This window comes from Diabrotica virgifera, chromosome 2 (assembly GCF_917563875.1).
Source record: "Diabrotica virgifera virgifera chromosome 2, PGI_DIABVI_V3a".
NCBI classification, from domain to species: domain Eukaryota; kingdom Metazoa; phylum Arthropoda; class Insecta; order Coleoptera; family Chrysomelidae; genus Diabrotica; species Diabrotica virgifera.
The window spans coordinates 8,896,087-8,923,185 of NC_065444.1; the positions used below are offsets into that span (position 1 = coordinate 8,896,087).

General features: G+C 32.2%; 2 protein-coding genes across 4 annotated transcripts; both read left to right on the plus strand.

Annotated features, from left to right (window-relative positions):
* The first annotated feature begins 114 nt into the window (after window positions 1–114).
* LOC114328639 (phosphorylated adapter RNA export protein) lies at window positions 115–27,099 on the plus strand. 3 transcript variants are annotated; one of them, XM_050643339.1, is made up of 7 exons: window positions 115–145; window positions 5,993–6,111; window positions 16,669–17,120; window positions 18,099–18,244; window positions 19,084–19,175; window positions 19,308–19,476; window positions 22,060–27,099. In XM_050643339.1, the coding sequence occupies exons 2-7, from the start codon at window positions 6,076–6,078 to the stop codon at window positions 22,344–22,346; spliced, it is 1,182 nt and encodes a 393-aa protein (XP_050499296.1). In that variant the 5' UTR covers window positions 115–145; window positions 5,993–6,075; the 3' UTR covers window positions 22,347–27,099. The 3 variants fall into 3 exon arrangements, with proteins under 3 accessions (XP_050499296.1, XP_050499295.1, XP_050499294.1); XM_050643338.1 differs by lacking the exon at window positions 115–145 and adding an exon at window positions 149–225 and having other exon boundaries at window positions 5,892–6,111; XM_050643337.1 differs by lacking the exon at window positions 115–145 and adding an exon at window positions 187–225 and having other exon boundaries at window positions 5,747–6,111.
* LOC126879949 (uncharacterized) lies at window positions 14,063–15,548 on the plus strand. The gene is made up of 2 exons (XM_050643340.1): window positions 14,063–14,789; window positions 14,983–15,548. The coding sequence occupies exon 2, from the start codon at window positions 14,989–14,991 to the stop codon at window positions 15,484–15,486; it is 498 nt and encodes a 165-aa protein (XP_050499297.1). The 5' UTR covers window positions 14,063–14,789; window positions 14,983–14,988; the 3' UTR covers window positions 15,487–15,548.

Genomic DNA, 27,099 nt, shown 5'->3' on the forward strand with positions numbered 1-27,099 from the left:
TTTTTAGTTTATTTCACAAATAAATTTTGAGTGCTGCGAAATAATTCGCGATTATTAATTACGAAAAAGAAGATTTTGATTTTTGACATTCGGTATCATGACAAGGAGGGAAGAGGTAACAAAAATTGACAGTTCAAATTAAATTTGTTTTTTTGTTGGATTCTTTCGGTGGCAGTGAAAGGTGACGGATGTGATTCGCATCAGGAGGCAAATTTGAAACCTGTGGTGAGATCTACTAACCTTTCCTCTGTTAATAAACCTTTTCTTTTTTAATATTATTGGTATATTACATTTATATTCTTAAATTTCATTTGTATTTAACACGCTTAGATAAGAGTATAAAATATTTAAGGTAATTAATAATGACCGAGGATTCCGGGGGGAAAGTCCCTCCTGACCTTGAAGGTTTTGCTGGTTTTAATAGTCAAGATGTTGATATGAACCTAATGGATACGAATAAAAAAACCGAACAAAAAGATACAAATAATAAAACGGAGACTTTTTTAACTAATTTAAGTTATAATAATTCTGCTATAGGGCCATTTATTGTAATTATTGAAGGAATTGAAAAAGGGCATGCTGTAGGTCGCTATAATCATCTAAAAATTGCTAAAGATATTTTTCAATTAAAACTTAAAGATGTTTTAGAGGTTAAAGAAAAAGGTAAAAACAAATTAGGAATAATATTTCAATCTGCATCAGCAGCAAATAACTTTGTTAAAAATAATAAACTAAATGACAAATACAAAATATATATACCAAGAAACTCGGTAACTTGTAAAGCAATAGCTAGGAATATAAACCCAATATTTACAGAAGAAAACATCAAAAATATGGGCGAAAGCCCTTTTAAGATATTAGATGTAAAAAGATTTACCACGAAAAAAGCCAATGAAGACGGAACAATCGAGTACTCTCCAACGGGGACCATCTTAATAACATTTGAAGGGGTAATAATCCCTAGAAATATAAAATTATGTTACTTATCAATTCCGCTAATTCCCTACATACCACGAGTCACCCAATGTTTCAATTGCCTGGCTTTTGGACACACAAAAATGCAGTGTAAAAGCATAAAAAAATGTCACAACTGTGGCAACCCACATGAAACCGAAGAAAATGCACAACAGACATGTAGAATATCTTGTTACTTCTGCAAATCGACAGAACACCAGGCTACCAGCAGAAAATGTCCCGAGTATGAAAGGCAATGCAACATTAAAAAGACCATGGTATACGAAAATATAACACATTATGAGGCCAATTTTTTGCACCCTAAGTCATATGTACCTAATACATCCAATACAGCACAAACATTTAGATTCTTGCAAACAGAATTCCCCAGTCCACAAAACAAGGGGCAACAATCGGACAATCATATACAGATAAATCAAAGAAGATCTTATATCAATAGCAGTAACATTGTCAAGTCAAAAAGAACATACGCAAATGCATCAACGACAAACGCCTCTCCTCCAACAAAGAGAGTCAGTTTTGACAAAACAGCACATAACAGAGTATTATCATACCCCAATGGAAGACAGGAAAGGGCAGAACACAGGCCACAATTTCAAAATTTTCAATCTAGTCCATATAGAAACATAGATAGAGAAGAAGATCCTGCTGGGTCAGGTACACAGTCAATAGAGTCAAATAATCTGAACAGAGTTGAAGAATATTATAAAAAATTTTTAATTACACCAATAGAACATAAATGTCAAATTAGGGATCTAATTAATACATACTTTGAGTTGTCCAAATCTTCGGAAGATTCGGATAGGCCAGAAAAGTAATCAAAATAACAAGTTATATAATCAGATCAACAAAAAATGCAGTTCTCATCTGCAAGTAACTAACACATTAGTATAAAAATGGATAACACAAACCTTAACATTATTCAATGGAACATACGTAGTGTAAACTCTAATTTTAGTAATTTAATATCACTAATCAGAGATGAGGAACCAGATGTCATTTTACTCAATGAAACCTTTCTAAAACCGGTACATAAATTTAACATTAAAACCTATAATATAGTCAGAAATGATATGAATGAAGGTACTAGTATAGCAACACTAATTAAAAAAAATCTAAAGTACGAAATTTTAAAATGTGGAAATAACCTAGAAACCAACAAATTTAGAATAATAATAATTAAAATTCAAAATTATAATATAGTAAATATATACTCTCATCCCACCAATAAAATAACAAAAAACAAACTATCTAACCTAATTAAGGTGCTACAAGGACCGATCATCATTTTGGGAGATTTCAATGCCCATCATGTTGCTTGGGGATGTGAAATATCTGACACAAATGGTAACAATATAGAAGAATTTGTTGATGAATACAATTTTTTTATACATAACGATGGGACTCCAACAAGACTCACCAGACCAGGACAAAGGAGAAGTGCAGTAGACCTGACGATGACCTCCAGTAATCAAGCCCACAAATGTGATTGGACAGTAATAAACGACCTGGGCTTCAGTGACCACTACCCCACAAAACTAGTTATACAAAATTCCATAAACATTAATCCGGAAAACATCAATCGGGGAATGAAAAATTATAAAAGAGCCAACTGGGAAGAGTACCAGGACATATTAAACCGAACAGCAAATATAGAACAGCTGGAATATAGAGAGTTAATTCAAACAATGGAGAGAGCAGCCAATATGACTATTCCAATGAAAAATCGAACAAAGAGAAGAATAGGATGCATCTGGTGGGATCAGGAATGCTCACAAAAAATAAGAGACAGAAAAGAAGCAATTTTAAGGCTCAAGACACAATTCACAGTTGAAAACTATGTCCACGCCAAAAAAATGATAGCAGCAACAAAAAAGTTTCTAAGGGAGAAAAAAAGAGACAGTTTTAGAAAGTTCTGTGCAACGCTAAATAGAAACTCTGATATGAGCTACGTATGGAGTACAGTTAAAAAATTCTATAATTCACAACAGGGGTATAAAAAAAAACTACCCAACACACAAATCAGTGAAAGTATCTTAACAAATCTATCAGTATGCAACATAGATCCAGAATTTACGATAGTGGCAAACAACAGCATCCAGAATCCTTTCTCCATGAGTGAACTGAAACAAGGTATAAACAATAAAAAGGACACAGCAACGGGCATTGATGCAATCACTTATTCAATGATCAAATATTTACCAGAGGCAGCCTTAAAAAGCTTACTTCATATGTACAATAAGGCACTAGAGGGAAAAGAGATTCCTGAGAGCTGGAAAACACAAATAATACTCCCGTTTCTCAAACCTACCAGAAATCCGCAACTCGTAGATAGTTATAGAGCCATAGCCCTCTCATCATGTGTAGGCAAAATAATGGAACACTTTATTAAAAACAGACTGGAATGGATATTGGAAAATAACCATACATTCAACAGCTTCCAATCAGGGTTTAGAAAAGGTATGGGAATTCAGACTAATATTGCTTTTCTTACATCTTATATTCAGGCAGCATTTTCAGAGAATAAAAGTGTGTTGGGAATTTTCCTAGATATAAAAGCCGCCTATGATCATGTAAACATTTATATACTTTATAAAAAAATGTTAGATTTAAATCTCCCAATAGAACTAACTAACCTTACATTCAAGCTTCTTCATAACAGGAAAATATATGTCAAAGATGAGGAAGAAAATCTCATAGGTCCGACCTTTACAACACAAGGTTTAGCACAAGGATCACCACTCAGTCCGTTACTATTTAACATCTATATACATTCGATTTATGAAATAATACCAGAGGAATGCATTTTATTGTCATATGCAGATGATCTAGTACTGCTAAACAAACATCAAAACCCAATCCAAGCAGTAATAGGATCAAATTTAATTCTTGCAGACATAAGTGAATGGCTAGCGAAACACAGCTTCTCTATTTCAGTAAACAAGAGTGAAGTAGTATGGTTTGCAAAAACTAGTAATAGCTACATATATCCAGAAATCGTTATGGATCAGCAGATCATCCCTCGTAAAAAAGAAATTAAATATTTAGGAGTCACCCTCACAGAAAACCTTAACTGGAACCCCCACATAGAAAACATAAGAAGTAAGGCTATTAAAGGTATTAACGTAATGAGGGCAATAGGGAAAGTTTGGTGGGGTGGGGACCCTGCCACTTTACTACTGGTATATTATGGTCTGGTGAGATCCCATTTGGACTTCGGCAGCATATTCATAAAACCATCAAACAAAAACACCTTGCGTAAGCTAGATACAGTACAATTTCAAGCCCTAAGGGTTATCCTCGGATGCATGAAGTCAACTCCTACAACAGCATTGCTGGCAGAAACTGCAGAGATGGCACTAGAATTTCGAAGAAAATGGTTGGCAACGAAATTTATGACAAAAATGTACAGCATTCAAGATAATCCGATATTAAAGGTAATCAAAGATATTAAACAAGCGTGTACTTATAAGATAGGATATTGGAAACAAAGAGAGAGACCATACCTAGTGGAGGCACTTGACCAACTAGAACCATACAAAAGTATAATTCACACAGCAAATGTGATACCCTGCTTCTCGTTCAACATGGACATACAATACACACGACTTCCCACAGTGCAATTAAAAATCAGCAAGTCAGATCATCATCAAAATATGATATTCAAAGCAGCAACAGAGAAATTAAGTGAAAACTACCTATTTATCTATACTGATGCATCAAAAAGTGGGAATGCTAAGGAAGCAGAGACAGGCTACGGTGTATACATTCCCAATATCAACTATTCATACTCATCTAGATTACCATCAGCATTGAATATATGCACAGCAGAAATAGTGGCTATTGGCAAGGGGGTAAAGGAATGTCTGAATCGAGGTATTACTGATTGTATTGTCTTTACTGACTCCAGAAGTGCTATACAGAAACTAACAAAAGTTGGCATAAATGCAAATAATGATCATACCACATTAGAAACGAAACAGCTATTAGTAGAGGCAAACTCAGATAACAAAAAATATAAATTGTGCTGGATCCCCGGTCACTCAGGAATAGAGGGAAACGAATATGCTGATAAGTTGGCAAATATTGGGAGAGTACTTAATGTCCCACAAAGTATGAAAATAAACTACACAGATGTTTGGCCAATATTGAAAAGTAAAATAAGGAGGGAACATGACATATGCTGGAAATCACAGACACAGACTAAAGGGAGATGGTATTCTGGAATTCAACCCTCATTTCCAGATAAACCCTGGTTTAAAAAATTTCCCTATATAGACCGAAGACACCTGACTAATATAATAAGGATGAGGACAGGGCACTGTTGCACAGGATCACATCTATATCGACTAAAAATAAAAGATCATCCATTCTGTGAATGTGGAAGAGAGGAGAATATAGACCATATTCTTTTGCAATGTCCCATAAGAAAAGGTACACAGTTTGATCTTAGAGATGAACTAAAAAAACTAGGGGTCCCAGTTAGTTTTAATATACAAGATATTCTTTGCAATCTAACTTTTGATCAACTAAAATTAATTGTTACTCATTTAAATATTAACAAGGTCAATTTGTGAAATACAAACTCAATTGTCCCATATTTCTTTATCCTATCCTTTCCTGGGTTCTAGTCTAACCGAGGTAACATTTCGGGTTGTGAAAGCTCTGCCGTTACCCCGGAGCGAGAAGAGTTTTATCCCTATGTTGTTCTATTTGTCTAAACTAACATCTCTCATCACAGGGTATATTTCTATACGTATAAATTTGTTAGATATTATGAACGTCTAAAGAAATGATTTTAATATTTAAGAATAAAGAAACAGGAAATAAAATACTAAAATCCGTTAGCCGAAACATAACCTATCATATTAAGTAATTGTCAAAAAAAAGCGTAGAATCTTCTTGTTTGTCTTTAGAGTGCTGCAGTATTGCTAAGAGCAAGACAACTGCAACACGAAAGAAATGTGCTGGCAGATGCACTTGTATGCAAGCCAAAAAAAAGAAGTGGAAGTGGAAGTGTTTTTTTGTTTTTATGAGGTTATTTCGTTAAGAAAACGAAAATAATTTCTACTGTGATAAGCTGTTAACTTACTAACAATAATGGAACAGGATGAAATTGATCTTGAAGATGGAGAAGTAAGTAAAATACTACATCTTAGAAACTATCCTGATACTAAATATTATCCATATAAAGGGTTGTCCACAGCTACAAGTATAGTGCAGTTTCCCTTCTGTCAGCCAGGTATTTCATTTTTTACGGTCTTCCCAGTTTCGGCCTTTCAATCCTTTCTTTGACATAGCTTCATCGACTTCATTTTTCCATGACCTTCCTGGTCATCCTCTCCTTCTTGTTCCTCTTGGGCTCCATTGTACAACTTTGTTTATCCATGTATTTTCTGCTCTACATACGTGACTGTACCATTTTAGTCTTATCTCATCTCATCTATATCTCAAGTTTTTTACTTTAATTCTTCTCTTTGATATTCTCTCTTCTGGTCAGACCATAGCGTCTTCTCCAGTATTCCATATCCGTCGTTAGAATGGTCCTTTGTTTTTTTTTGTTTATGATCCAAACTTCTACTACATATGACATGAACAAAAACCTCCGTTAACCGAAATAATTGGGGGGAAGACTGTTTCGGATAACAAGAATTTTGGTTAAAAATAACATTGTTTTTGGATTTTTCTTGTATCAAATTACATAGTATTCTTGGTCAAAGCTGAGCTTAGGCAATTGTTAAATGAAAAAATAAAAGCTCATAAAATTTATAAAACCTTAAAGACTCCTGCAAGCTATGCTGCATTTTGTCATCTGAGAACAAATTGTAAAAATCTATCTAAATGTTGTTATTCTTTTTCTCATGATCATCTTTCAGTGCGTCACAGTTTTTCGATTTCTCTCTAACGCATTAAATTGTATGTGACAGAAAAAAAGGCACGTCTGGGAATACTTCGGTAATTATTCTAGTTCGGTGATTATTCTAGTTGTCGATAGATGGCGCCATAATCAAAAAAGAATTATTTATTAAATAAAATAATAATATTATCAATATAATCTGTACAATTTATAAGACTATACAAATGAAAGAAAATACCATTTTATAAATGCAATAGACACAATTGATTTGGTTTTATTCCAAATTGAAAATAAAATTTGACAACTGTCAGATTTAACTAAAATGTCACGTTAGAATAAATGTCATAAATATGTATTATCACGGACTTACCTTTTTTTCTATAATTTGTGACGCACTGAAAAATGTTCATGAAAAGGAGAATATCACAATTACATGTACGTTTCACCAAATTTTCTATACAAAATAACGCAAGGCATTTTTGGAAATTTGTAGGTAGCAAGCGTGAAAACAATTGTATACCTGACTCAATGATCCTGAATGACTCTGTAGCTTCATGTGGCAATGATATTGCCAACTTATTTGCAGATCACTTTTCATCAATTTATAGTGATATTACTTTAAATTGCAATGTTGACCATATTCAGTCTAAGCTCAATATCTCATCATACCGTATCTAGATTTCCAAAATTTACGAAAAGCTTTCATCATTAAGTGTCAACAAGTGTCCTGGCCTGATGGTATACCATCTAATTATCTTAGGGAATTCAGTTTTATACTATCGCGACCTTTGTTTCATATATTTAATAAATCCTTGGATGAAGGTCAGTTTCCAGATTTTTGGAAACTTTCTTATGTCACACCAATATACAGGGTGTTTCATTAATAATTGTCCATATAGTAACTGGAGAAACATTAGCACAAAATACGAAGATTTAACCTAAAACACTTAAATAAAATGTGGTTCCTTACTGAGTTACAGGGTGTCTTATCTTAAAATTTAAAAACTATTTTTGCTCAGCATTTTAAAACTATTCGACGTATCCTTTTCATACTTGGCAGAAAGTATAGGTACTGTACAAACTACTAAATTATGTCAAACAAACGTTTATGGCTATTACCAGAGGCGTACGATGGGGGAAAGTGAATGGTTGACCCTTTCCAAATTCTACGCCACTGGCGAAATTGCTATTTTAGTTCAATTTTTGGATTCTCCAATACTTTTTATGAAAATAACATACTCTTCATTCGTAACGATAAAGTCATTAGTTTTCGAAATATTTGAAGTTAAAAATGAAACAACATAGTTATTTTGATTAATGTATTAATCATTTTATCGTTACAAATGAAGAGTATATTATTTACATAAAAAGTATTGCAAAATCAAAAAATTACACTAAAATAGAAATTTCGTCAGTGGCGTAGAATTTGGGAAGGGTCAACCAGACACTATCCCCTGTCGTACGCCTCTGGTAGTAGCTAGAAACGTTTATTTATCTTAATTTAGTAGGGTGTACAGTACCTACACTTTCTGCCAAGTATGAAAGGATACGCCAAATAGTTTTAAAGTACTGGGTACAAATAATTTTTAAATTTTAATCATATGAATAATATCATAAATTAATCAAAATAACTGTGCCGTTTCATATTTAACTTCAAATATCTCGAAAACTAATGACTTTATCGTTACCAATGAAGAGTATATTATTTACGTAGAAAGTATTGGAGAATCTAAAAGTGGCACTATAATAGTAATTCATCTAGTGGTGTAGAATTTGAGAAGGGTCAACCATCCACCATCTCCTGTCGTACGCCTGTGGTAGTAGCTAGAAACTTTCTTTTATCATAATTTCGCAGGGTGTCTAGTAGTCACACTTTCTGCCAAGTATGAAAAGGATACGTCGAATAGTTTTAAAATGCTGAGCCAAAATAATTTTTAAAATTTTAGATAAAACACCCTGTAACTCAGTAAGGAACCACATTTTATTTAAGTGTTTTAGGTTAAATCTTCGTATTTTGTGCTAAGGTTTCTTCAGTTACTATATGGACAATTATTAATGAAACACCCTGTATAAATCTGGTAATAAATCTAATATTAGCAATTACTGCCCTATATGTATTATTAGTGCTATACTAAAGGTTTTTGAGAGTATTATTACTGATTTCCTCACCTTCGATAGCTTTGGGATCCTAAACTCTCAGCAATTTGGTTTTACTACAGGTAAGTCTGCTGAACTGAGTTTGTTGACCTATGTTGATTTTCTGGCTGAAGCCTTGGAAGAGGGAGTTCAAGTTGATTCAGTTTATACTGACTTTTCCAGGGCCTTTGACAGAGTTAACCATGAACTCCTGATTCGAAAGTTTAGCTCCTATGGCATAAGTGGACCTTTGTTGCAGTGGTTACAGAGTTATTTAACTGAAAGATTTCAACAGGTCCGAGTGAACCACTTTTACTCGCAAACTTTTTCAGTTAAGTCAGGTGTACCACAGGGGTCCCATTTGGGTCCATTACTCTAATATATTTATTAATGATATTACCAACTGTTTTCACGATTGTAATGCCTTGCTGTTTGCTGATGACTTGAAGTGCTTTAAAGTTATAAAAATGATCATCATTATGATGCTGCCATATTGCAATTAGAACTGACTAACCTCTCTGTATGGTGTTCACTTAACGGTATGAACCTTAATTCCAGCAAATGTCATGTAATTAACTTTAACCGTACTCACCCGCCAATATTATCAAACTATTACATTGATGGCCAATTGCTCAACACCATAAATAAAATCAAGGACTTGGGGATTACACTGGAAAATTATCTTTGTTTCAATACTGACATCATTAATGTCATTCAAACATCTATGAAAATGCTGGGTTTTGTAAAAAGAACAACTTGTGATTTTACAAACGTATCCAGTATTAGAGTTCTTTACTTCTCCTTGGTCAGGTCTCACCTCGAGTATTGTTCTTCAGTGTGGTCCCCACACTACTTGGTCTACATTAGCAAACTTGAACAAGTCCAAAATAGTTTCTTCCGTTACATTGCTTTTAAGCTTCATACCTATCAAGATTACACTGTATGGCAGCATCAACTGCAGGTCCCCTCTCTTGCAAGCTGGAGAAAACAAAGGGACCTTTTGCTATTATTCAAGATCTTGTTGTTCTCACCTACTTAATAAGATTGCACTGTTTGTACCTCCTCGCACAACTAGACAAGTGCAAACATTTTATGTACCATTCCATAGGTTTAATTATTCACTTTTTTCGTTCGTACCCAGAGTCTTGAATTTAGCAAACTCCCTTTACAATTTACAACTGTTTGACAACTCCATCAATCGTTTTAAAAGAAATTTACATGGGATCAATATTTGAGTGAAACGTCTGTAATTTGTTAACTTGTTTTTATGTTATTACTTGCTATTACATATTTACTTCTATATTATATTTATATTTATGTATGTCTGTTTTTTATATCATATTATGTTATTGTTTTTATGTGTACACTATGTATTTATGAACACTTTATGTTCAATTAAAAAATGTAATGTATTTTTATAGAATTGGGGTTGCCCGTAAAATAAATAAATAAAATAGTGAAACTTGGTACTAAAAGATACTATGAGGTGATTTCGTAATGTGTTGTATATTTAATTGCGTTCTTTAGTTATATGAAAGCAATGTTGACGATGTTGACAAATTAACATCGAATTGTTTCTGTTTTGCGATAAAAATATACTTTTTATTGACGAAATCAGCCGTTTCGGTTAAACGATGTTTCAGTCAGAAAAGTTTCGGTTAGCAGAGGTTTTACTGTACCTACCTATAATTTTTTTCTTTGAAATTTTATTGTACAGTTACGATCATTGAATAGTTTACAGGCTTACGTATCTAGGAGCCGATTTTTTTAAAGTTTACCTTGTTTAAACGCCTTTTACGTCAAAGTGACGTTACCAGTGGTGTATCTAGAATAGGTTGATTAAAATTAAAAAATCAAAACAATATAAATATATTTTACAAAATTTAACAAAAATGCCAAGGACCATTAGTTGCCGAGGCATTAAGCTAAATAAAAAAATGAACAAAATGGGAAGTATACGCTGTGAGCTTCGCTGGTGGCGCTCCTAGCGGATTACTGGAATTATCTTTCACCGGTAATTTTTAAATTTATTATTTAATTGTTATCGCTTAACATTTACAACGCAAAAAATAAATTAAATTGTAATCGATTTTTTTAAGATTTTGCTAATCATTTTGACGTTCTATTGATATAAATATGAATTTCTTACTTCGGATACTTTCACAATTATCGTGTAGATGGCGCTAAGATTTTTAGATTAAATTATAATTACATATTACGGAACATTAAAAAAACTTAAATTCAGTATTTAAAACGTAAGTATATTTAAGGTAAAAATATATACCACAGCTTTGACCAACTAATATTTTTTATAATTAATGTTTTTAATTTTAATTTTACATTAATCACTTTGACATTTATGTCAAATTTCCGGTAAACGTTTACAGACTTGCCACTACTGGCGCTCGAGAATTTGTAAATATCCCCTCTACGTACGAGCTCACAGCGGATACAAAGAAGTTTTTTTGGAGGAGTTTGATATCGTTTTATTTTATTTTTCAACTCGCGAAATTTTTGACAAGTATTGACTTTTTGAAATTTTTTGATCTTGATATTTATCAGATCTGTACTGCAATTTCCATTTCCGTTACTACAGATACTGCAATTTTACAGTATTACAATATAAAAATTGAGGTGTAAACTATTCAGTGATCGTAACTGTACATTACACTATGGAGTTGTCTTATTCAAGATCTTGTTTGTCCCAATCTATTTTTTATCTCATCTTCTGTTGTTGCATTTTTCGACATTTAAAACCCAAATAAGTATGTAAAATTTTTTATTCCTTGTATATCTCCATGTTCTTTTATTTCCAAATTCTTCTTCTGATATTGCTAAGTATTCCGTTTTCTTCATATTTATTTCCAGGCAAACCTTTCTGTATTCCTCTTTTAGTTTTCATACTATGTAAGATATCTTCCTCATTTTGAGCCATCACCATCTCGTCATCTGCTAAACACAATTTGTAGAGATAATTATCCTTAATCAGTACTCTCATACCCGTACGTTTTGACTTCCAAGCTGTTAGTGTATGTTCTAAAAGTATTTTAAATGGAGTTGGTGACGTTCGGCATCCCTGCAGTAGTTAGTCCTTTTGTTGTTTTTAAGTTGGTAATTATGTTGTTGCCGATTTATATATATATATATATATATATATATATATATATATATATATATATATATATATATATATATATATATATATAGTAAAACCTCAGTTAACCGAAACCTTTTTAACCGAAACATTATTTAATTGAAATTGCTGACAATTTCGATAATTTCGTCAATAAATAGTGGATTAAAAAAACGCAATACAATTAAGGAAAACGAAGTAATTTAGAGTGTTTTTTAAAGAAATCTTCTATTCTCTTTTGTGTTTTCTTTTGAATACAATGTTTTGCAACTATATCTCTCCAATAATGTAATTTGATACAAAAAGAATACAAAAAACAATGTTATTTTTAACTGAGATTCTTGTTATCCGAAACTGCCTCGTATGCCTTCCTAAGGTCTACAAAGGCCATGTCTACATCCCTGTTCTTAGCTCTTTTCTTCTCTATTTTCTGTTGTATTGTATAGATATGATCTAGACATGATTTCCTTGCTGTGAATCCTGCTTGCCCTTCACCAGTTTTACCTTATACTTTTCTCTGTTTTGTTGCTCAGGATCCTGCCATACAGTCTTCCCATTGTAGCGATGATGCTTATTCCCCTGTAGTTTTCACATATTGCTTAATTTCTCTGTTCCGTATTTGATTAGCTCTGCCACAATTCCTCCTGGTCCTCCAGCTTTATTGTTCTTCATGGAATTTATTACTTGTTTCACCTCTTTGTCTGTTGTGACCAATTTTTCTTCCTCTATGGTCATTGTTTTTTGGTCGTTTCCATCAATGCTGCATTCTGGTCTTTGTATTATTAGTAGATTGTTATTGTGGTTCTCTCACTTGTAGGGGAGTGCATATAGATTTTCACTTCGAAAAAAATCAAACAAGATAGAACTTTTTGTAATTTCATTAAGAAATGTTTAATAAACAACATATCAAAAAGTTCTACTCGAGAAGTGGGTGCTTCATTTTTTATTGAACAAATGAACTACGAAATTAGATGTTTTTTTTAAATAACTCCGAAAATATAAATTTTAGAAAGAAACTGACTTGACCATTGAAAAATTCAGAAAATTTTACAAAAAAAAACCTTATATAAATAATTTTCTAAAATGAAATCTATATCTTCTATAATTTTTTATTTATAACGCTAAAGTCACCCTTCTCACAAACATTGGCGCGCTGTAAACTAACGTACGGCGAAGTGCACGGTTGAGTTATTTTAATGTAATTCTTTAAGTAATTGATCAAATAAAATTTTGCAAATTGAACATGAAAGAAGAATAATTAAGCTATCTTATGGTTATAATAGAAAGAAATAAAATGTATGGGCATAAGTACGGTGTGGGCGGAAAGTGAGCCTTACATGAATTTTGTTTAAAAACGATTTAAAAATGTGTAACTAATACAATTTTTCTTATAAAACTCTCAATTTTGCACAACTTACCTTTCAAGCATCTTACTAAATGATGTTTCATTCAAAAAAAATCTCAAAAATTTAATTCAAATGATATGACGTCTCAAAAATTGTAATTTTTGAAATCTTCGTAGTTTTATAGAATTACCACCACTTTAAGACGGTATTACTCAAGTTTGAACAGATTTATTACAGTTTTATAAGTGCTTTTTTAAAGCTTAGGATGTAATCTTTAAAATGCACTAAATTAATTTACTTTATAAATGAAATAGACTATTTCTTTTTAAGAAAATTAAAAAAGATAACAAAAATGTAATACAAAAACCGAAAATTACCTGCTAAAAAAATGTTTATACAAAGCGATCAAAACTATTTTCTGTAAAACTTACCTAAAATATATTTAATAATAAGCTTCAACAATAATAAATGATCAGCAAAAAAAATTTTTTTAGCTCTTATACAGTATGTCTGCGTAACTTGGAACCTATTGATAACTTTTTTATTATCAGTTTTACGAAAAAAAGTTATAAAAAATTTGTTTTAGTGTTCAATTACATCCTTCTAATTAAAATATCATTATATATAATAAAACTAAGTTGATAAAATGTGTGTGCCGATAAAACTTAAAAAGGATTCCCGATACGATAAAGGGACTTATATAGTGCAATAGCCCTTTATCCCCGCTCGAACAAGTAAGTTCCCGTTTTAACTTAAAGGGCGTATTTTTAAAGATATAAGGGCTTTTCCTAGCAAGCTTGGCTAGCACTAGACCTGGCTCCTCCACCAAATTTTTAAATATTCCCAATTTTGCCCCTTCGCCAAACTTTTAAATATTCCGGTATTAACATCATTATCATCATTATATATAATAAATATATATATTTTGGAGTTGAAGCGAGATAAGTTTAGTTATTCAAATTATTAATTATTAATTCTGAAAATATTTAAAAATTTAAGTTTTCAAATTTCGCGCCTTTACTACTTATGCTATAGCTGCAGAACTTATTGTTACGGCGGACGATAATGTCGAGTACATTCTAGAATGTGTAAAAGAAAATACTCTCGAACTTTTCCGAATATGCTAGAGCCTAGCTCTCTGAATATATAAGGGCCCGGTATCACCCGCCAGAGTTAGTTCGATTTGAAAAGCGATTGCGAAAGGAACTGAAAGAAGTTATCTGTGAGCATTTATTTTGAAGTATCACGTGTCACTATTTTTAATAGTGTGTTTAATTAATTCTCGATTTTGAAGGCGAGAAGAAAAAAGTCGTCTGTGAGCCTTTATTGTGAAATATCAAATGTAAGTATTTTTAACCGACTTCAGAAAAAGGAAGTTCTCAGTTTGATTATTAATTATTTATATTAATTATTTTTGAAAAAATAATTATTTTTGAAAAGATAATTAATAGTGTCTTTAATTAATTCTAATGGTTGTTTTTCTTTTTCTTTTAATTGTTTGTCTATAAAATGTTTATTTAATTTATATTTTACAGAATACAATGCCTAGACGTAAAAAAGGAGGAGATCTTGCCAGTTCTGCAGCGAAACGGCGGAAACAAAAAGAACATAGAAGAAATGAAACGGAAGAAGAGCGCGAAGCACGTTTACAAAATCAACGAACTAGGATGAGAACTCTGAGAAGCACAAAAAATGAAGAAAGAAAAGAGAACGAAAGTATAGAAGAATCGAGAATTTTAAAAGATAATTTAACAAAGGAAGCATTCCACTACGAACTGACGAAAAAATATTACAATCATAAACATGTTGTGATCGGAAAAATGGATAACATTTGCCAATTTTGCCACGCGAAAAAATTCAGTAAAGAAACAGCAGGTCTCTGTTGCATGAATGGAAAAATTCGACTACCACCACTGGAAGCACCTCCACAGGAATTTCTACATTACATGACCGGGGAAACACAAGAATCAAAACACTTTCTTCAAAATATAAGATTAACCTCAAAGAACCCTGCTTCTCTCACGGTCAGCTATATGTAGCTTGCTCAAGGGTAGGAAATCCGAAAAATCTATATATATATATATATATATATATATATATATATATATATATATATATATAGATATATATATATATATATATATATATATATATATATATATATATATATATATATATATATATATATATATATATATACTCCAGACAATAAAATGAAAAACGTTGTTTATAAGCAAATAGTGTGAGCGAATGTTTTCAATAAATTTTTTTACTATTACGTCATAGTTTATTTTTTTATTGCAACTACCGCGTAATCTCATATCAACTCCCGGGCGAAGCCGGGTATTATAGCTAGTTGTGAATAATAAAGGCACTTAACTCTTAAGGAAAATTCATATGTTTTACATACCTCTTATAAAATTAAAAAAGTTTGATATATGATGATTGTATCTTAGATTTTAGACCAGGGAGAGCATTTTATGAAGAATAACTTTTTTTCGTAAAAGTGATAATAAAATAGTTATCATAATTGTAACAAAATGATGATGAGTATCGGTAATTTGAGAAAAAATTGACATTTTTTTTCGATTAGAATGATGTAATTGTATATTTAGGCATAGTTTCTAATTTCAAACAACTTTTCATAATAGCATTTTTTGATATTCTGGAATATAAAGCTACTTTACTCTTTTATCGAAATTCATATTTTTGACATAACTCGTATAAAATTGGTAAAATTTGATATCTGGTTGAGTTTTAGATTTTTGACTATCCAGAGCATTTTATTAAGAATACATTTTTTTCGTAAAATTGATAATAAAATAGTTTTCCATGTGGTTCCTAGCGACGCAGACACACTGTATAAGAGCTTCTGTATAAGAATTTTCAAATTGCAATGCCATATTCGGATTCAGCATAATCAAAAACAAAATAGAAACATATTTGATCAAAGTAAAATAATGAACTTATCGATATTTTTAAAATTATTTATACAAAACAATTATTATTGTTTAAACAATTAGCGGCCAAATCTGAGAGTAGAACTTTTTACTTTAACATGTATATAAACTAACAAAAAAAGTTTTAGAAAAATATAAGCATGTTTGAATTTTTCCGAAACAATGCATGTTTTCGTTCTAATTGCACTCCTCTATTGTAGTCCTGTATGTATTGTAAAATTTTATATAGTATTACTAATAATTGAATTCATATAATCTTAGATTTCCAATGACTCAGATTCGTATACTCCCCTGGAACGACCCAGTGACTATTCAAAAACTCAACCTTTACCAAGACTTCCACCACATCTAGGCGTAGAATCAGAAAGTGAAGAGGAAATTATTATATCCAATGATAGTGATAGTGACTCTGACCCGAATATGAAAACCAAGAAAAAGCCTAAAGTATCTCTAAGACCAATACAACAGTTACGAACTAGAAAACCTAAGAAGTATGATATATGGAGCAGCAGGCTACAAGAAGAAACTTTAGCAGCTACTCTAGTTAACTGTGATGTCGACAAAAGAGATAGATCGAGAGATGTAGAATCATATGATTATACTATAGCTCAAAGATACTACGATGATGAAGAAGATGTAAATAGGTTTAGTCAAATCAAAGAAAGAACAAATAATAAAAGGACCAGAAGTGATAGAGATAACATTAATTTAAGGTAGGTATTTAAATTATTTCTTTTGTTTTGGTGTATTATTTTCCAATATTTGATATTAACGAACTTATCTATACAAGGTGATTCGTTGAGAATATCCAATCTCTGAGTTGTAGATTCTTAGGCTCAAAATATTAAGATTTAACCCAAATCACTTAAATAAAATGTGGCTCCTTACTGAGTTATAGGGTGTTTTATTTAAAAATTTAAAAACTATTTGTACCCAGTACTTTAAAACTATTTGACATATCCTTATCATATTTGACAGAGAGTGCAGGTACTGTACACCCTTCTACGTTAAATAAACGTTTTTGGCCTCTACCAGAGGAGTACTACGAAAAATCAAATTCCCAAAGACCCTTTTCAAATTCTGCTCCACTGACGGAATTGCTATTTTAGCGCAATTTTTAGATTCTCCAATACTTTCTATGTCAATAATATACTCTTCATTCATAACAGTAATTATTAGTTTTCGAGAAATTGAAAGTTAAACATGAAGCGAACAATACATTAATCAAAATAACTGTGCTGTTCAACAAATCCTAATATTTTGAGGTCTAGAATCTACAACTCAGAGATTGTACATTCTTAATGAGTCACCCTGTATATGGATTCATCCTTTTGATACTAGTAGATATGATCAACTTTCTTGTACCAGTACCATGATACTGTTATACTATTTCTTTTGAGGCTTAATTTATACGCTATATGATTACAATATACGATTTTGAGTTTCTGTTGTAGTGGTTATTTAAAATTTATTGTAATAATCATAATCATCACAGAAAATACAAGTAAATTCTTGTTTTTTAAATATTTTCACATGTCTAATTTCAGTATTTTGTTTATATGGGATTGAGCCACAATTATTGGTGTAATGAAAATTACTTTAATGTTTGATGTTTCGATTTCCATTCCAGATATCATTCTCACAGGAGTGCTACATCCTGTTTTTAAATTTTTTTAAATCTTAAATTTCAGACATATACAGAGATCACCTAGTGATGATACAAGTAGAGGGGAGGCCAGAATTATACCTGACTTAACAGTTACATTAAATAATGCAGCAGAAGAGATTGCCAGTGAAATTGCCTCTAAATTGAATGAAGAAAAACAGGAGTTAATTTGTAAGTAATTAAACTGTATTTAATTTTACAGTTCATCACAAGAATTTTTTTATTGCAAGTAGTATATCGTCTCTGAATTGCAAAAAGAAGCCAAGTGACATTTTATTCAAAAGAGATGTTATGTGCAAAAATTATAATTACGAAGGTTCTACCTATTCTGTAAAAAGGGGTCAAGTGTAATACTTACTGTTGTTGTGATGGTTTCATAATTTTTTGGTGCCAAGAACATTTTTTTAAACTGGTTGTGTAAAAAGGAACTTAGTTCCACTTAGTAAAAATATAAAAATGTTACTTGGCTCCTTTTTGCAAATCAGCAACGATATGAAAGCCATCTTGTTGGTGTGTACAGGTACAGTTTAGAAGTTTGTTAAAGGACTCTTTAACTCCACTGCTTGAGAAAATCATGTTTAAAGTTTTGACAACTTTTATTTTCAATTTCTTTTTTGTTTGTCAAATCTTGTCAAATTTTGTCTGTGTAAAGTGATGCACGCCAGAATGTGTTTTTGAATTGAGCAGTAATTTACAAAAAAAAAAAGGGGAACAGCTGTTGAATGTTTCTCACGACGCTTAAGCGCGCTGGCGTGAAGCTGCTGTAAGGCGAGTCGAAGGTAGGGATATTCACCATGCTGTATTTCCAATAATTATGTTCCGATCAATGTGAAATTTTCAGAGAGCATTCTTGAAGTTATGTACTTTTAACATAACTTTTATATGAATTTAAAAAAAATCGAAAATTTCAATATTATTTCGGCTCTTGTTGCTCTTAGCTCTTATAAACGTAGGCTCATAAACTTATAAAATTATCTGTAAAGCAACTAAATTATTTATTTGCTTTTCAGTAAGTGTCATAAATGTTATGGGAAAACAAAAAGCCATAGAATTTTACGAGGAAACCCAAAAAGTTGAGGAAGAAGGTGGAATGTTAATTATGGTAAGTCAAATATTGTTCGAAAGTATTTACAAGGAGTTTTTTTTAAGTTTTGATACTAAAAAACACGAGTACAATTTTTAGTAACAATTTTAGTTTAATATAAGACTGTTATATCTCTTTTATTTATTGCAGAATAAAACCCGTCGAAGAACACCAGGTGGTGTTTTCTTGTTCTTGGTAAGACATGATTACCATATTACGTTAGATCAAAAAAATAGAATATTTGGAGAAGAGCGACAACGGTTTAAGCAGTACACGAAGAAAAAACAAAAACAGAAAAATTTGGATCGGAAAAAAGCAAGTAAGTGTTTTACCTATTTTTATCATTATTTGTTTTCTGACAATTAATATTTTTGCCATTCATAAATATGTATATGTGGAAACAAATGTCAGAGAGTCAAGTAACCCCTGGTCGTCTCCAGTGGTATTGGTAGTGAAGAAATTGGCTCCACATGATTCTGTGTGGACTACAGAAGATTGAATAGCATAACCAAGATAGTCAGCTTACAAGACAGCTACAGAATTGATGATACCCTTAGAGTCTTGACTGTCTGGAAATGGTTTACCATAGTGAATCTTAAAAGTGGCAAGTTGCAGTTCACACTGAAGACAGCATTTTCTGCTGGAAATTGGCTCTCCAATTCAAAGTGATGCTAAGTCTAGGAGGGAGTGTCTCCATGTCATAGGATACATACTACTGGGAAAAGCAGAGGAAAGCAACTGTGTCACCAGAAAGAAGTTATTGGCGATCGCCAAAGCAGTAGAATACTACCATACCTTCCTCTTTGGCAGAAGAGTCCTGATAACAACTGACCATTTTGCCTTGCAAGTGCTCCTCAATATCTAGAGATGTAAAAGACAGATAGCTCGATAGCTGAAGAAGCTACTGACCTATGATTTTAACATTCGCCACCGAGCAGAAAGAAGACATGAAAATGCGGACAGTCTCTCAAAGAGCAAGACCATACAAAGAGAGGAACTGCCGATTCTACAGTTGAAAACCATATAGGACAGAAGTGAGAAAGAAGCCCTAATAAAAAACCTCCAGGCTGAGAAGAAGAAAGATCCAGATCTAAAGTCACTCCTTGTGTTGGCGAGATGATGATATCATTCGTAAATGGGAGGATCCAGATCGAACAAGAACACTGTCCCAAGTTGTTCTCCCAAGGACATATGTAAAGGATATCCTTGTAGAACTCCATGATAGCCGCTGCGGGCATTTTGAGATCAATAGGGCCCTGGTGCGAGGCCGTGAGAGGTATCGCTGGGTTCATTGTTGGCAAGATGTGGAAGAATGGTGGGTAAGAAGGGCCCTAACACAAGACTTTGGAAAACTCAACAATACATCATCGCACTCCAAGGGAATGAGTTGTTATTGACATTCTGGGACAATTTTCAGTAACACCATCTGGAAATAAGTATTTGGTGTCTGTTATGTACTTTATTTCCAAATGACCCGAAGTACAGTTGAGTCCGGGAATCTTTACCCGTGCGTCATCATTTAAAGCATAAGAAATAAGTCGATGATAAGTCGGAAATTGAAATTTACTAAACGCAACAGCAAGTCACTTACTGTCACTTGCTGTTGCGTTTAGTAAATTTCAATTTCCGACTTATCATCGACTTATTTCTTATGCTTTAAATGATGACGCACGGGTAAAGATTCCCGCACTCAACTGTAGTAGCACCCCAACCAAGAAGCATTCACAGTTGATGAGGACCTGTTTGAGAATGTTGTTTTATGACATGGGGCTCCACTTCTACTCCATTCCGACCAGGGGCGTAACTTTGAATCGGAAGTTTGAAAGACCATGATGGTTTTACTGGGTATTAAGAAGACGATCCTCAGTTCGATGGCATGATAGAAAGATATAACCGTACCATCAACAACTACCTGTTCATTGATTTTGCAGTTGTCGACAGCATCTTGGTATACGAAGGAGTTGCACTTGAGAGTATTTGGGACACTTACTTTCGATATTTAAGATGATTCTTCCTCAATTCCACTCTTAGATCTGTATTGATGAGACAGTCCCTATGACATTCCAAACTGGTTTTTTGCTTTTTTCACCAATCTCTCTGACCTGTGCAGTACATGCACATGGTCTTTCACTTTTTGGGATATTCAGACAAAGGCAACTGGATATTATATTTTGTTTTTGTTAAAATTAAAGCCAATGAGTTGTGCCAAAATTTTTAAGGGCTGAGCCTTGTACTAAAAATATTCACTGAAAGACTCACCCTTAACAAAGTTGACTTATCTTTCCGATTTTTTATATTATTGAAGTTTTACTTCTTTAGGCGCGACTGGGAAAAATGTTCAGAGTGAAATTTTATAAAAGCGACAGGCGACAGTATGAAGTACGCTCATACCGACAGTATGAAGTTAGTTGCTAAATCTTTCAAGTTACATATGTATCAGTGCAAATAAAGTTTGAAAAAAATATGTTGGTGTTTTTAGTAAATATATTTTTTATAATTTTTGTGTCTTTGGATTTGTCTTCGTTGGGAATAGGATAATTAGTATTAATATTTTATATGATGACAAGAAAATTGAAAATATGAGTAGAAAATCTAACGTTTGTAGATATTCGACGATTCATCAAGGGAAAAGTAATTGCGGGGAGGCTACAGTTCATATAAAATGACGTATTGACGTTATTTTTAACTTTAGGAATTATTTGAAGTATTAAAATTAGTTTAATATTTAAATAAAAATACAATTGTACTGTTTAAAAAATATATATTTCGTTGAAATCATAATAATAGAAGTATAACTTCTTACGTGCATACAAAGTACACACACATTCTTGTTTGTATTGTATTTCAATTTGTATGTAAAGTGTATCTTTACAAAATATCTACAAATCTTATTGTTTTTTAGTTCAAGCTCAAAATCCAAGAATATTACCGGAGCTTTTGACACGAGCAGAAGCGTTCTCGACTGCGAATTCAACAAAGAAGAATAAAGAAAGCTGTGATCAAGACTTCGTCAATCCCCCTCCTACTCCAGAGACTGATCACTGCGACAACAGTAGAGACGGAATGGAAGGCTCTACATCACCCGTTATTAACTCCAACGATGCACTGGACACCGAAAGAGGAGGACTCAATAGTTATGACGATGATTTTCTAGATCTTGGCTGTGCTGCAGATATGGAACTGTTTTAAAAAAACTGTGACGTGGGTATTCGTATTTAGCGTTTCGAATTGAGGGTTGTTGCTTTATTCTGATCTATGAATCACTAATTAAAATACTAATTTTTTCTAAATGATACTTCGTTTGGAATGTATTGAATATACCCGTTTAATAATACTATTCGCTGTGTGCAAGTACTTGGAGGGGATACAAGAAACTATCGTGCGCGAGTAGCGGAGAAATCTTGTAACTTTCTTAGCATATTTCTTAAACAATTGATATTGTCAATTGAAATTGTCATTTTGTCATATTTCATACCTACTGTCATCGAAGAAAGTGGGATTTCGCAAATGCTGTGTTATAAATTGTAAGAATTCAACAAAAATTGTCAATTTAAGTTCTATTCGTTTCCAACTTCTAAGCACAAATTAATACAAAGAGAAAAGTAGATTTCCATCATAATAAAGCAGAAGTAAGTAACTTTTTGTACTTTAGTCTTAAATGAATCCTAGTTAAAATGTACTTTAATTTGTCATTATGAAATCAAGCATTATTGAGTTGATATGCAATTATTAAAGTGAATTTAATTAATTGTAATCTCTTTGTCATAGGCACTTTTCAGTGCGTCACAGTTTTTGATTTCTTTCTAACGCATTAAGTTGGAAGTGGCAGAAAAAAACGTACTTCCGTGATTACAGTCATTTCTCATATTTATTCTAGCTGTTGATAGATGGCGCTATAATCGAACAAAAAATGATTTATGAATTATATATACGACTATAATCTGTACAATTTATAAGACTATACAAATCAAAGAAAATACCATTTTATAAATGCAATAAACACAATTGATTTGTTTTTATACCAAATTGCAAACAAAAGGGTTATACTGCAGTACCCTTTTCATATTTGGCTGATTGCGATTCTGAGAGCTGTCACTGTCAGATTTAACTAAAATGTCATGTTATAAATGTGTATTATCACAGTTACCTTTTTTCTCTCACTTGTGACGCACTGAAAAATGCCTGTGAAAGGGACCATATTTTACTTGTAATACTGCATTTAAAATTTTTTTATTTACTACATACAATGTTCATAGAGTTATATGTTAGCATAGAGAGAGTATCATTCAGAGCGAAGTGACGACACCATCTCTTTTATTTGGATTAGTGCTCTTTCACTCTTACGCATAGTAAAGCTGCGACAGTTGTCCTCCCCTTCCATACCTATACTCACACTTAATGTCATCTTAGTTTCTCGATACAATGTGTTAGAAAGAGATGCCGCAAACCAATCCATGAGATCTTGTAGGCAGGAAGCGCGGAAGGTAGGCTCACTCTATGTTAATATATACCTCTGACAATGTTTACCCATTGTTTACCTTTTAATAACATAACCTTAATCTTACTTTTTCTTCTTATTCTTTTTTGGGCTATGGTCTTGACAATTATGCAGTAACCAGGACTCATATAATTGGCCAATATAATTAAAAGTACTAAACATATTGCTGATTTATGACACTAGGTGTCGCTCTTCCGAACTTGCACGGTCCCAATAGGCGAACGGTTATAGTTATAGTTATAACGGAATAGGTCCCTTATAACCAGAGCATCAACCGAATATTTTTTTGTATTTCTAATGCACCAAATAAACTTCAAATACAACTGTTCTATAAATGGTTCTATAAACTGTCAACTCTCTTCTTCTTCTTCTTGTAGTTTCATGGCCTCCACCTCTTAGGTACTTGGCCAGTCCTCGTATTTAGACTAACTGGAAGGGAATCCTCTTTTCAAAGGGTCTGGATTTTTCCATATTCCCTTCTTTAAATTCATTGTGATATGATTTTCAAATAACTATTTTTATTTTATATTTTAATTTGAAATATTGTTAAAAATTGATTGATCTTCCTTAAGGTTTGGTCATTAATATTATGTAGGAGATTTTGTATTGAAATGGGGGTTGGACTTCCTATATTAACAAGTTCCTGATAGAGGTCAAATTGATTTGTTTTGTTAATTGGGCATTCAAGTAACATATGAGTTATACTTCCTATTTGTCCACATTCACAAAAAGGAGTATCACTACAATTAATTTTAAACAAATGGTCTGGTGTGTGACAATGGCCCGTTCGCATTCTAATAATTGATGTCAAGTGCCTTCGATCCACAAATGTGAATTTGTGGAACCAAGGGTTTATAGAAAAATCACTTTGGCATTGTTGATACCATTTCCCTTTAGTTTTAAACTGCTTTGTCCATTCAACTTTAAACTCATTTACAATTTTTTGTTTAATAAAAGGCAAAAAGTCAAATTTATCTATTTTAATGTCTGCAGGAACATTTAAAGTCTTCCCTATATTTGCCAATTTATCAGCCTCTGTATTCCACTTTACTCCAGTATGGCCTGGAATCCAAGCTAAGATTATATTAAATCCTGCTTCCATTGACTCAATAATGAGTCTTTTAGTTAGGTTTTCAATATGGTTGTTTGTCCCCCAGGTGGTGTTATGTAATTTTTGAATAGCACTTTTAGCATCTGAAAAAATTATTGCTTCTTTAATATTTTTTTCAATACAAACAGATACTGCCTTGTTAATTGCAATAATTTCTGCAGTGCATATTTGAGTGTGCTCATGTAATCTGGATGCATAGTTATAATTTATTGAAGGTATGTATACCCCAAAACCTACTGTCCTCGACTCGGGATCTAAAGAACCATCTGTAAATACCCATGTATATTTTCCATATGAAGCTGAAAATTCATTAAGAAATTCCTGATGAGTATAGGTTTCCATTTTTTTGTGGGTTGAGAAAATTGTCTGAAATGTTCCCGTAAGATAATTCAGTTAGATCTGAAAGCAGGATTTAATGTTCTCTTTATATAGATTAATGAGGTATTTGTCAAAATTATTTTTGATTTCAATCAGATATGGTGGCTCTTGTGATTTCCAAAATCCTATTTTATAATTTACTTTGGTTTCCAACTCTGACATGTTTATATTTATATTCCCAACTCTGTCAACTCTCTATGTTTATATACATTTTCTGACCTTTTAAACGTCATTAGAAATTTATAGGTTATTCAATGACATCTGAAATATTCTCCAATTTAATACTTCTTCTTTTACGTCAAGGGACTTTTTCTTTGTAGGTTCAATCTGTTTACTTCTCGGCATAAAAGTAAACAGTGCAAAAAGTGAAGGGTCCGGAACTACTACTGCTACCGGTACTACTACTACTCAATGTGGCCGTGTGTTTAGTAACATGGCGGTTACTGTATATTCATTACTGTGCTTAGAACATAATGGTTCCTACACGGGTAAAAATTTTCTGACGCCTAGTACATCTAATCTTGATTTATAAATCGGAAATAAAAATCATGAACACTCATTCTGAAAACCTAAGTTGATGCCTACATTGCGATGTTTATATTTATTATAACAATGTTAAATGTATTTTTACTGACGTTCAGTAGATGGAAAAATTAATTTATATTGAGTGCAAATCACTTTTTTATATCTAACAAAGTTATTAATATTTGGAAATATTTAAAAAAAAATGTGACAATTAAACATTCTTGTCCCAGAAGATACAGACTTCGGTCTTAACGACTACAGGGGATTTTACTTTCTAAATTGAAAAAAATACAATTTTTACATATTTTTAAAGAAAAAACTCTTATATTTATACAGTAGACTCTCTCTATAACGAACACGGTTATTACGAGATTTCGCTTATAACGAGGTACACTAGATGTCCCATGAAATTCCTATTGAACTGTAACACCTCTAAAACGAGGTATATTGGTTATAACGAGGAAAAATGCAATCATATAATATGTATCTTTACCTGTTTTTAGCGCTGTAATGGCTATAAATAAATACCCCAACTGACTGTGTCGACACATCTGTGTTATCGAGGATAGTGCTGTAATAAAATCCACCACCGAATAAACCTCTTCCTGTTCTGTTTATCTATGGACCGAATTGAATATTTTAAGAAAATTTACAATTTATTATGGCGAATTAACAATTTTTTATCTTATATTGCTCCGAATGGCTTCACTATAGGAAGTTAATGTTTTAGAAAACTATATATTCATATGTATGCACAATATTATTGTTGCCTGATATAACGAGATCCGCTTATAACGAGGTAATTAGTCCGCCATTTCAGTTCTCGTTATTGAGGGAGTCTACTGTAATAATTTTTTATACGGTGATAAGATAGTTTCGAGGTATCCAAAAAAATGTCATGATTTATCAATACCCATAAAAAACAGGTTACTACGATGTTATGCCTTTCCTATACTGTTGTACGGAATTGAGTCGTGGACTCTCACAGACGCCACCTGTGGCTCTCTCATTTTAAATAATATAGAACAAGTGATCCCTTTATAATTTTTATAACCAACTGCAACTACAAACGCTTTTTTTTAATTGAGAAAGTAAAAGTCTCCTTAAGTTTATTATGTATTTATAACATTATTTTAGATCATTGTGTTCCTTATTTTCTATTTTTCATATTTTATGAAAACTATACGTTTCATATTATATTACTTTTTGTTAATATTTTTGCACAAATATGATAAAATTTGATTCGATATTTGTAAAATATATAGACTCCAATTAATCTGGAGTTTTAGTTATCTGTTTTTTTTTTATTATGTTTGGGGCAAAGCTTTGTCATTTTTTTAAAAGAATATCGACATTACTTTTGGACTTTGTTTCGGGTTAACTCAGTTTTGTTACCATCTATAAATTGAAATAAAACATTTGTCAAATCA

Excerpts from the sequence above, each read along its gene's own strand:
- LOC126879949 (XM_050643340.1), top strand. The coding sequence starts at position 14,989 with ATGCCTAGACGTAAAAAAGGAGGAGATCTTGCCAGTTCTGCAGCGAAA.
- LOC114328639 (XM_050643339.1), top strand. The coding sequence starts at position 6,076 with ATGGAACAGGATGAAATTGATCTTGAAGATGGAGAA. Across the intron at positions 18,245-19,083 it reads AGAAAAACAGGAGTTAATTT|TAAGTGTCATAAATGTTATG; the intron begins GTAAGTAATTAA and ends TTTGCTTTTCAG. Across the intron at positions 19,477-22,059 it reads TTTGGATCGGAAAAAAGCAA|TTCAAGCTCAAAATCCAAGA; the intron begins GTAAGTGTTTTA and ends ATTGTTTTTTAG.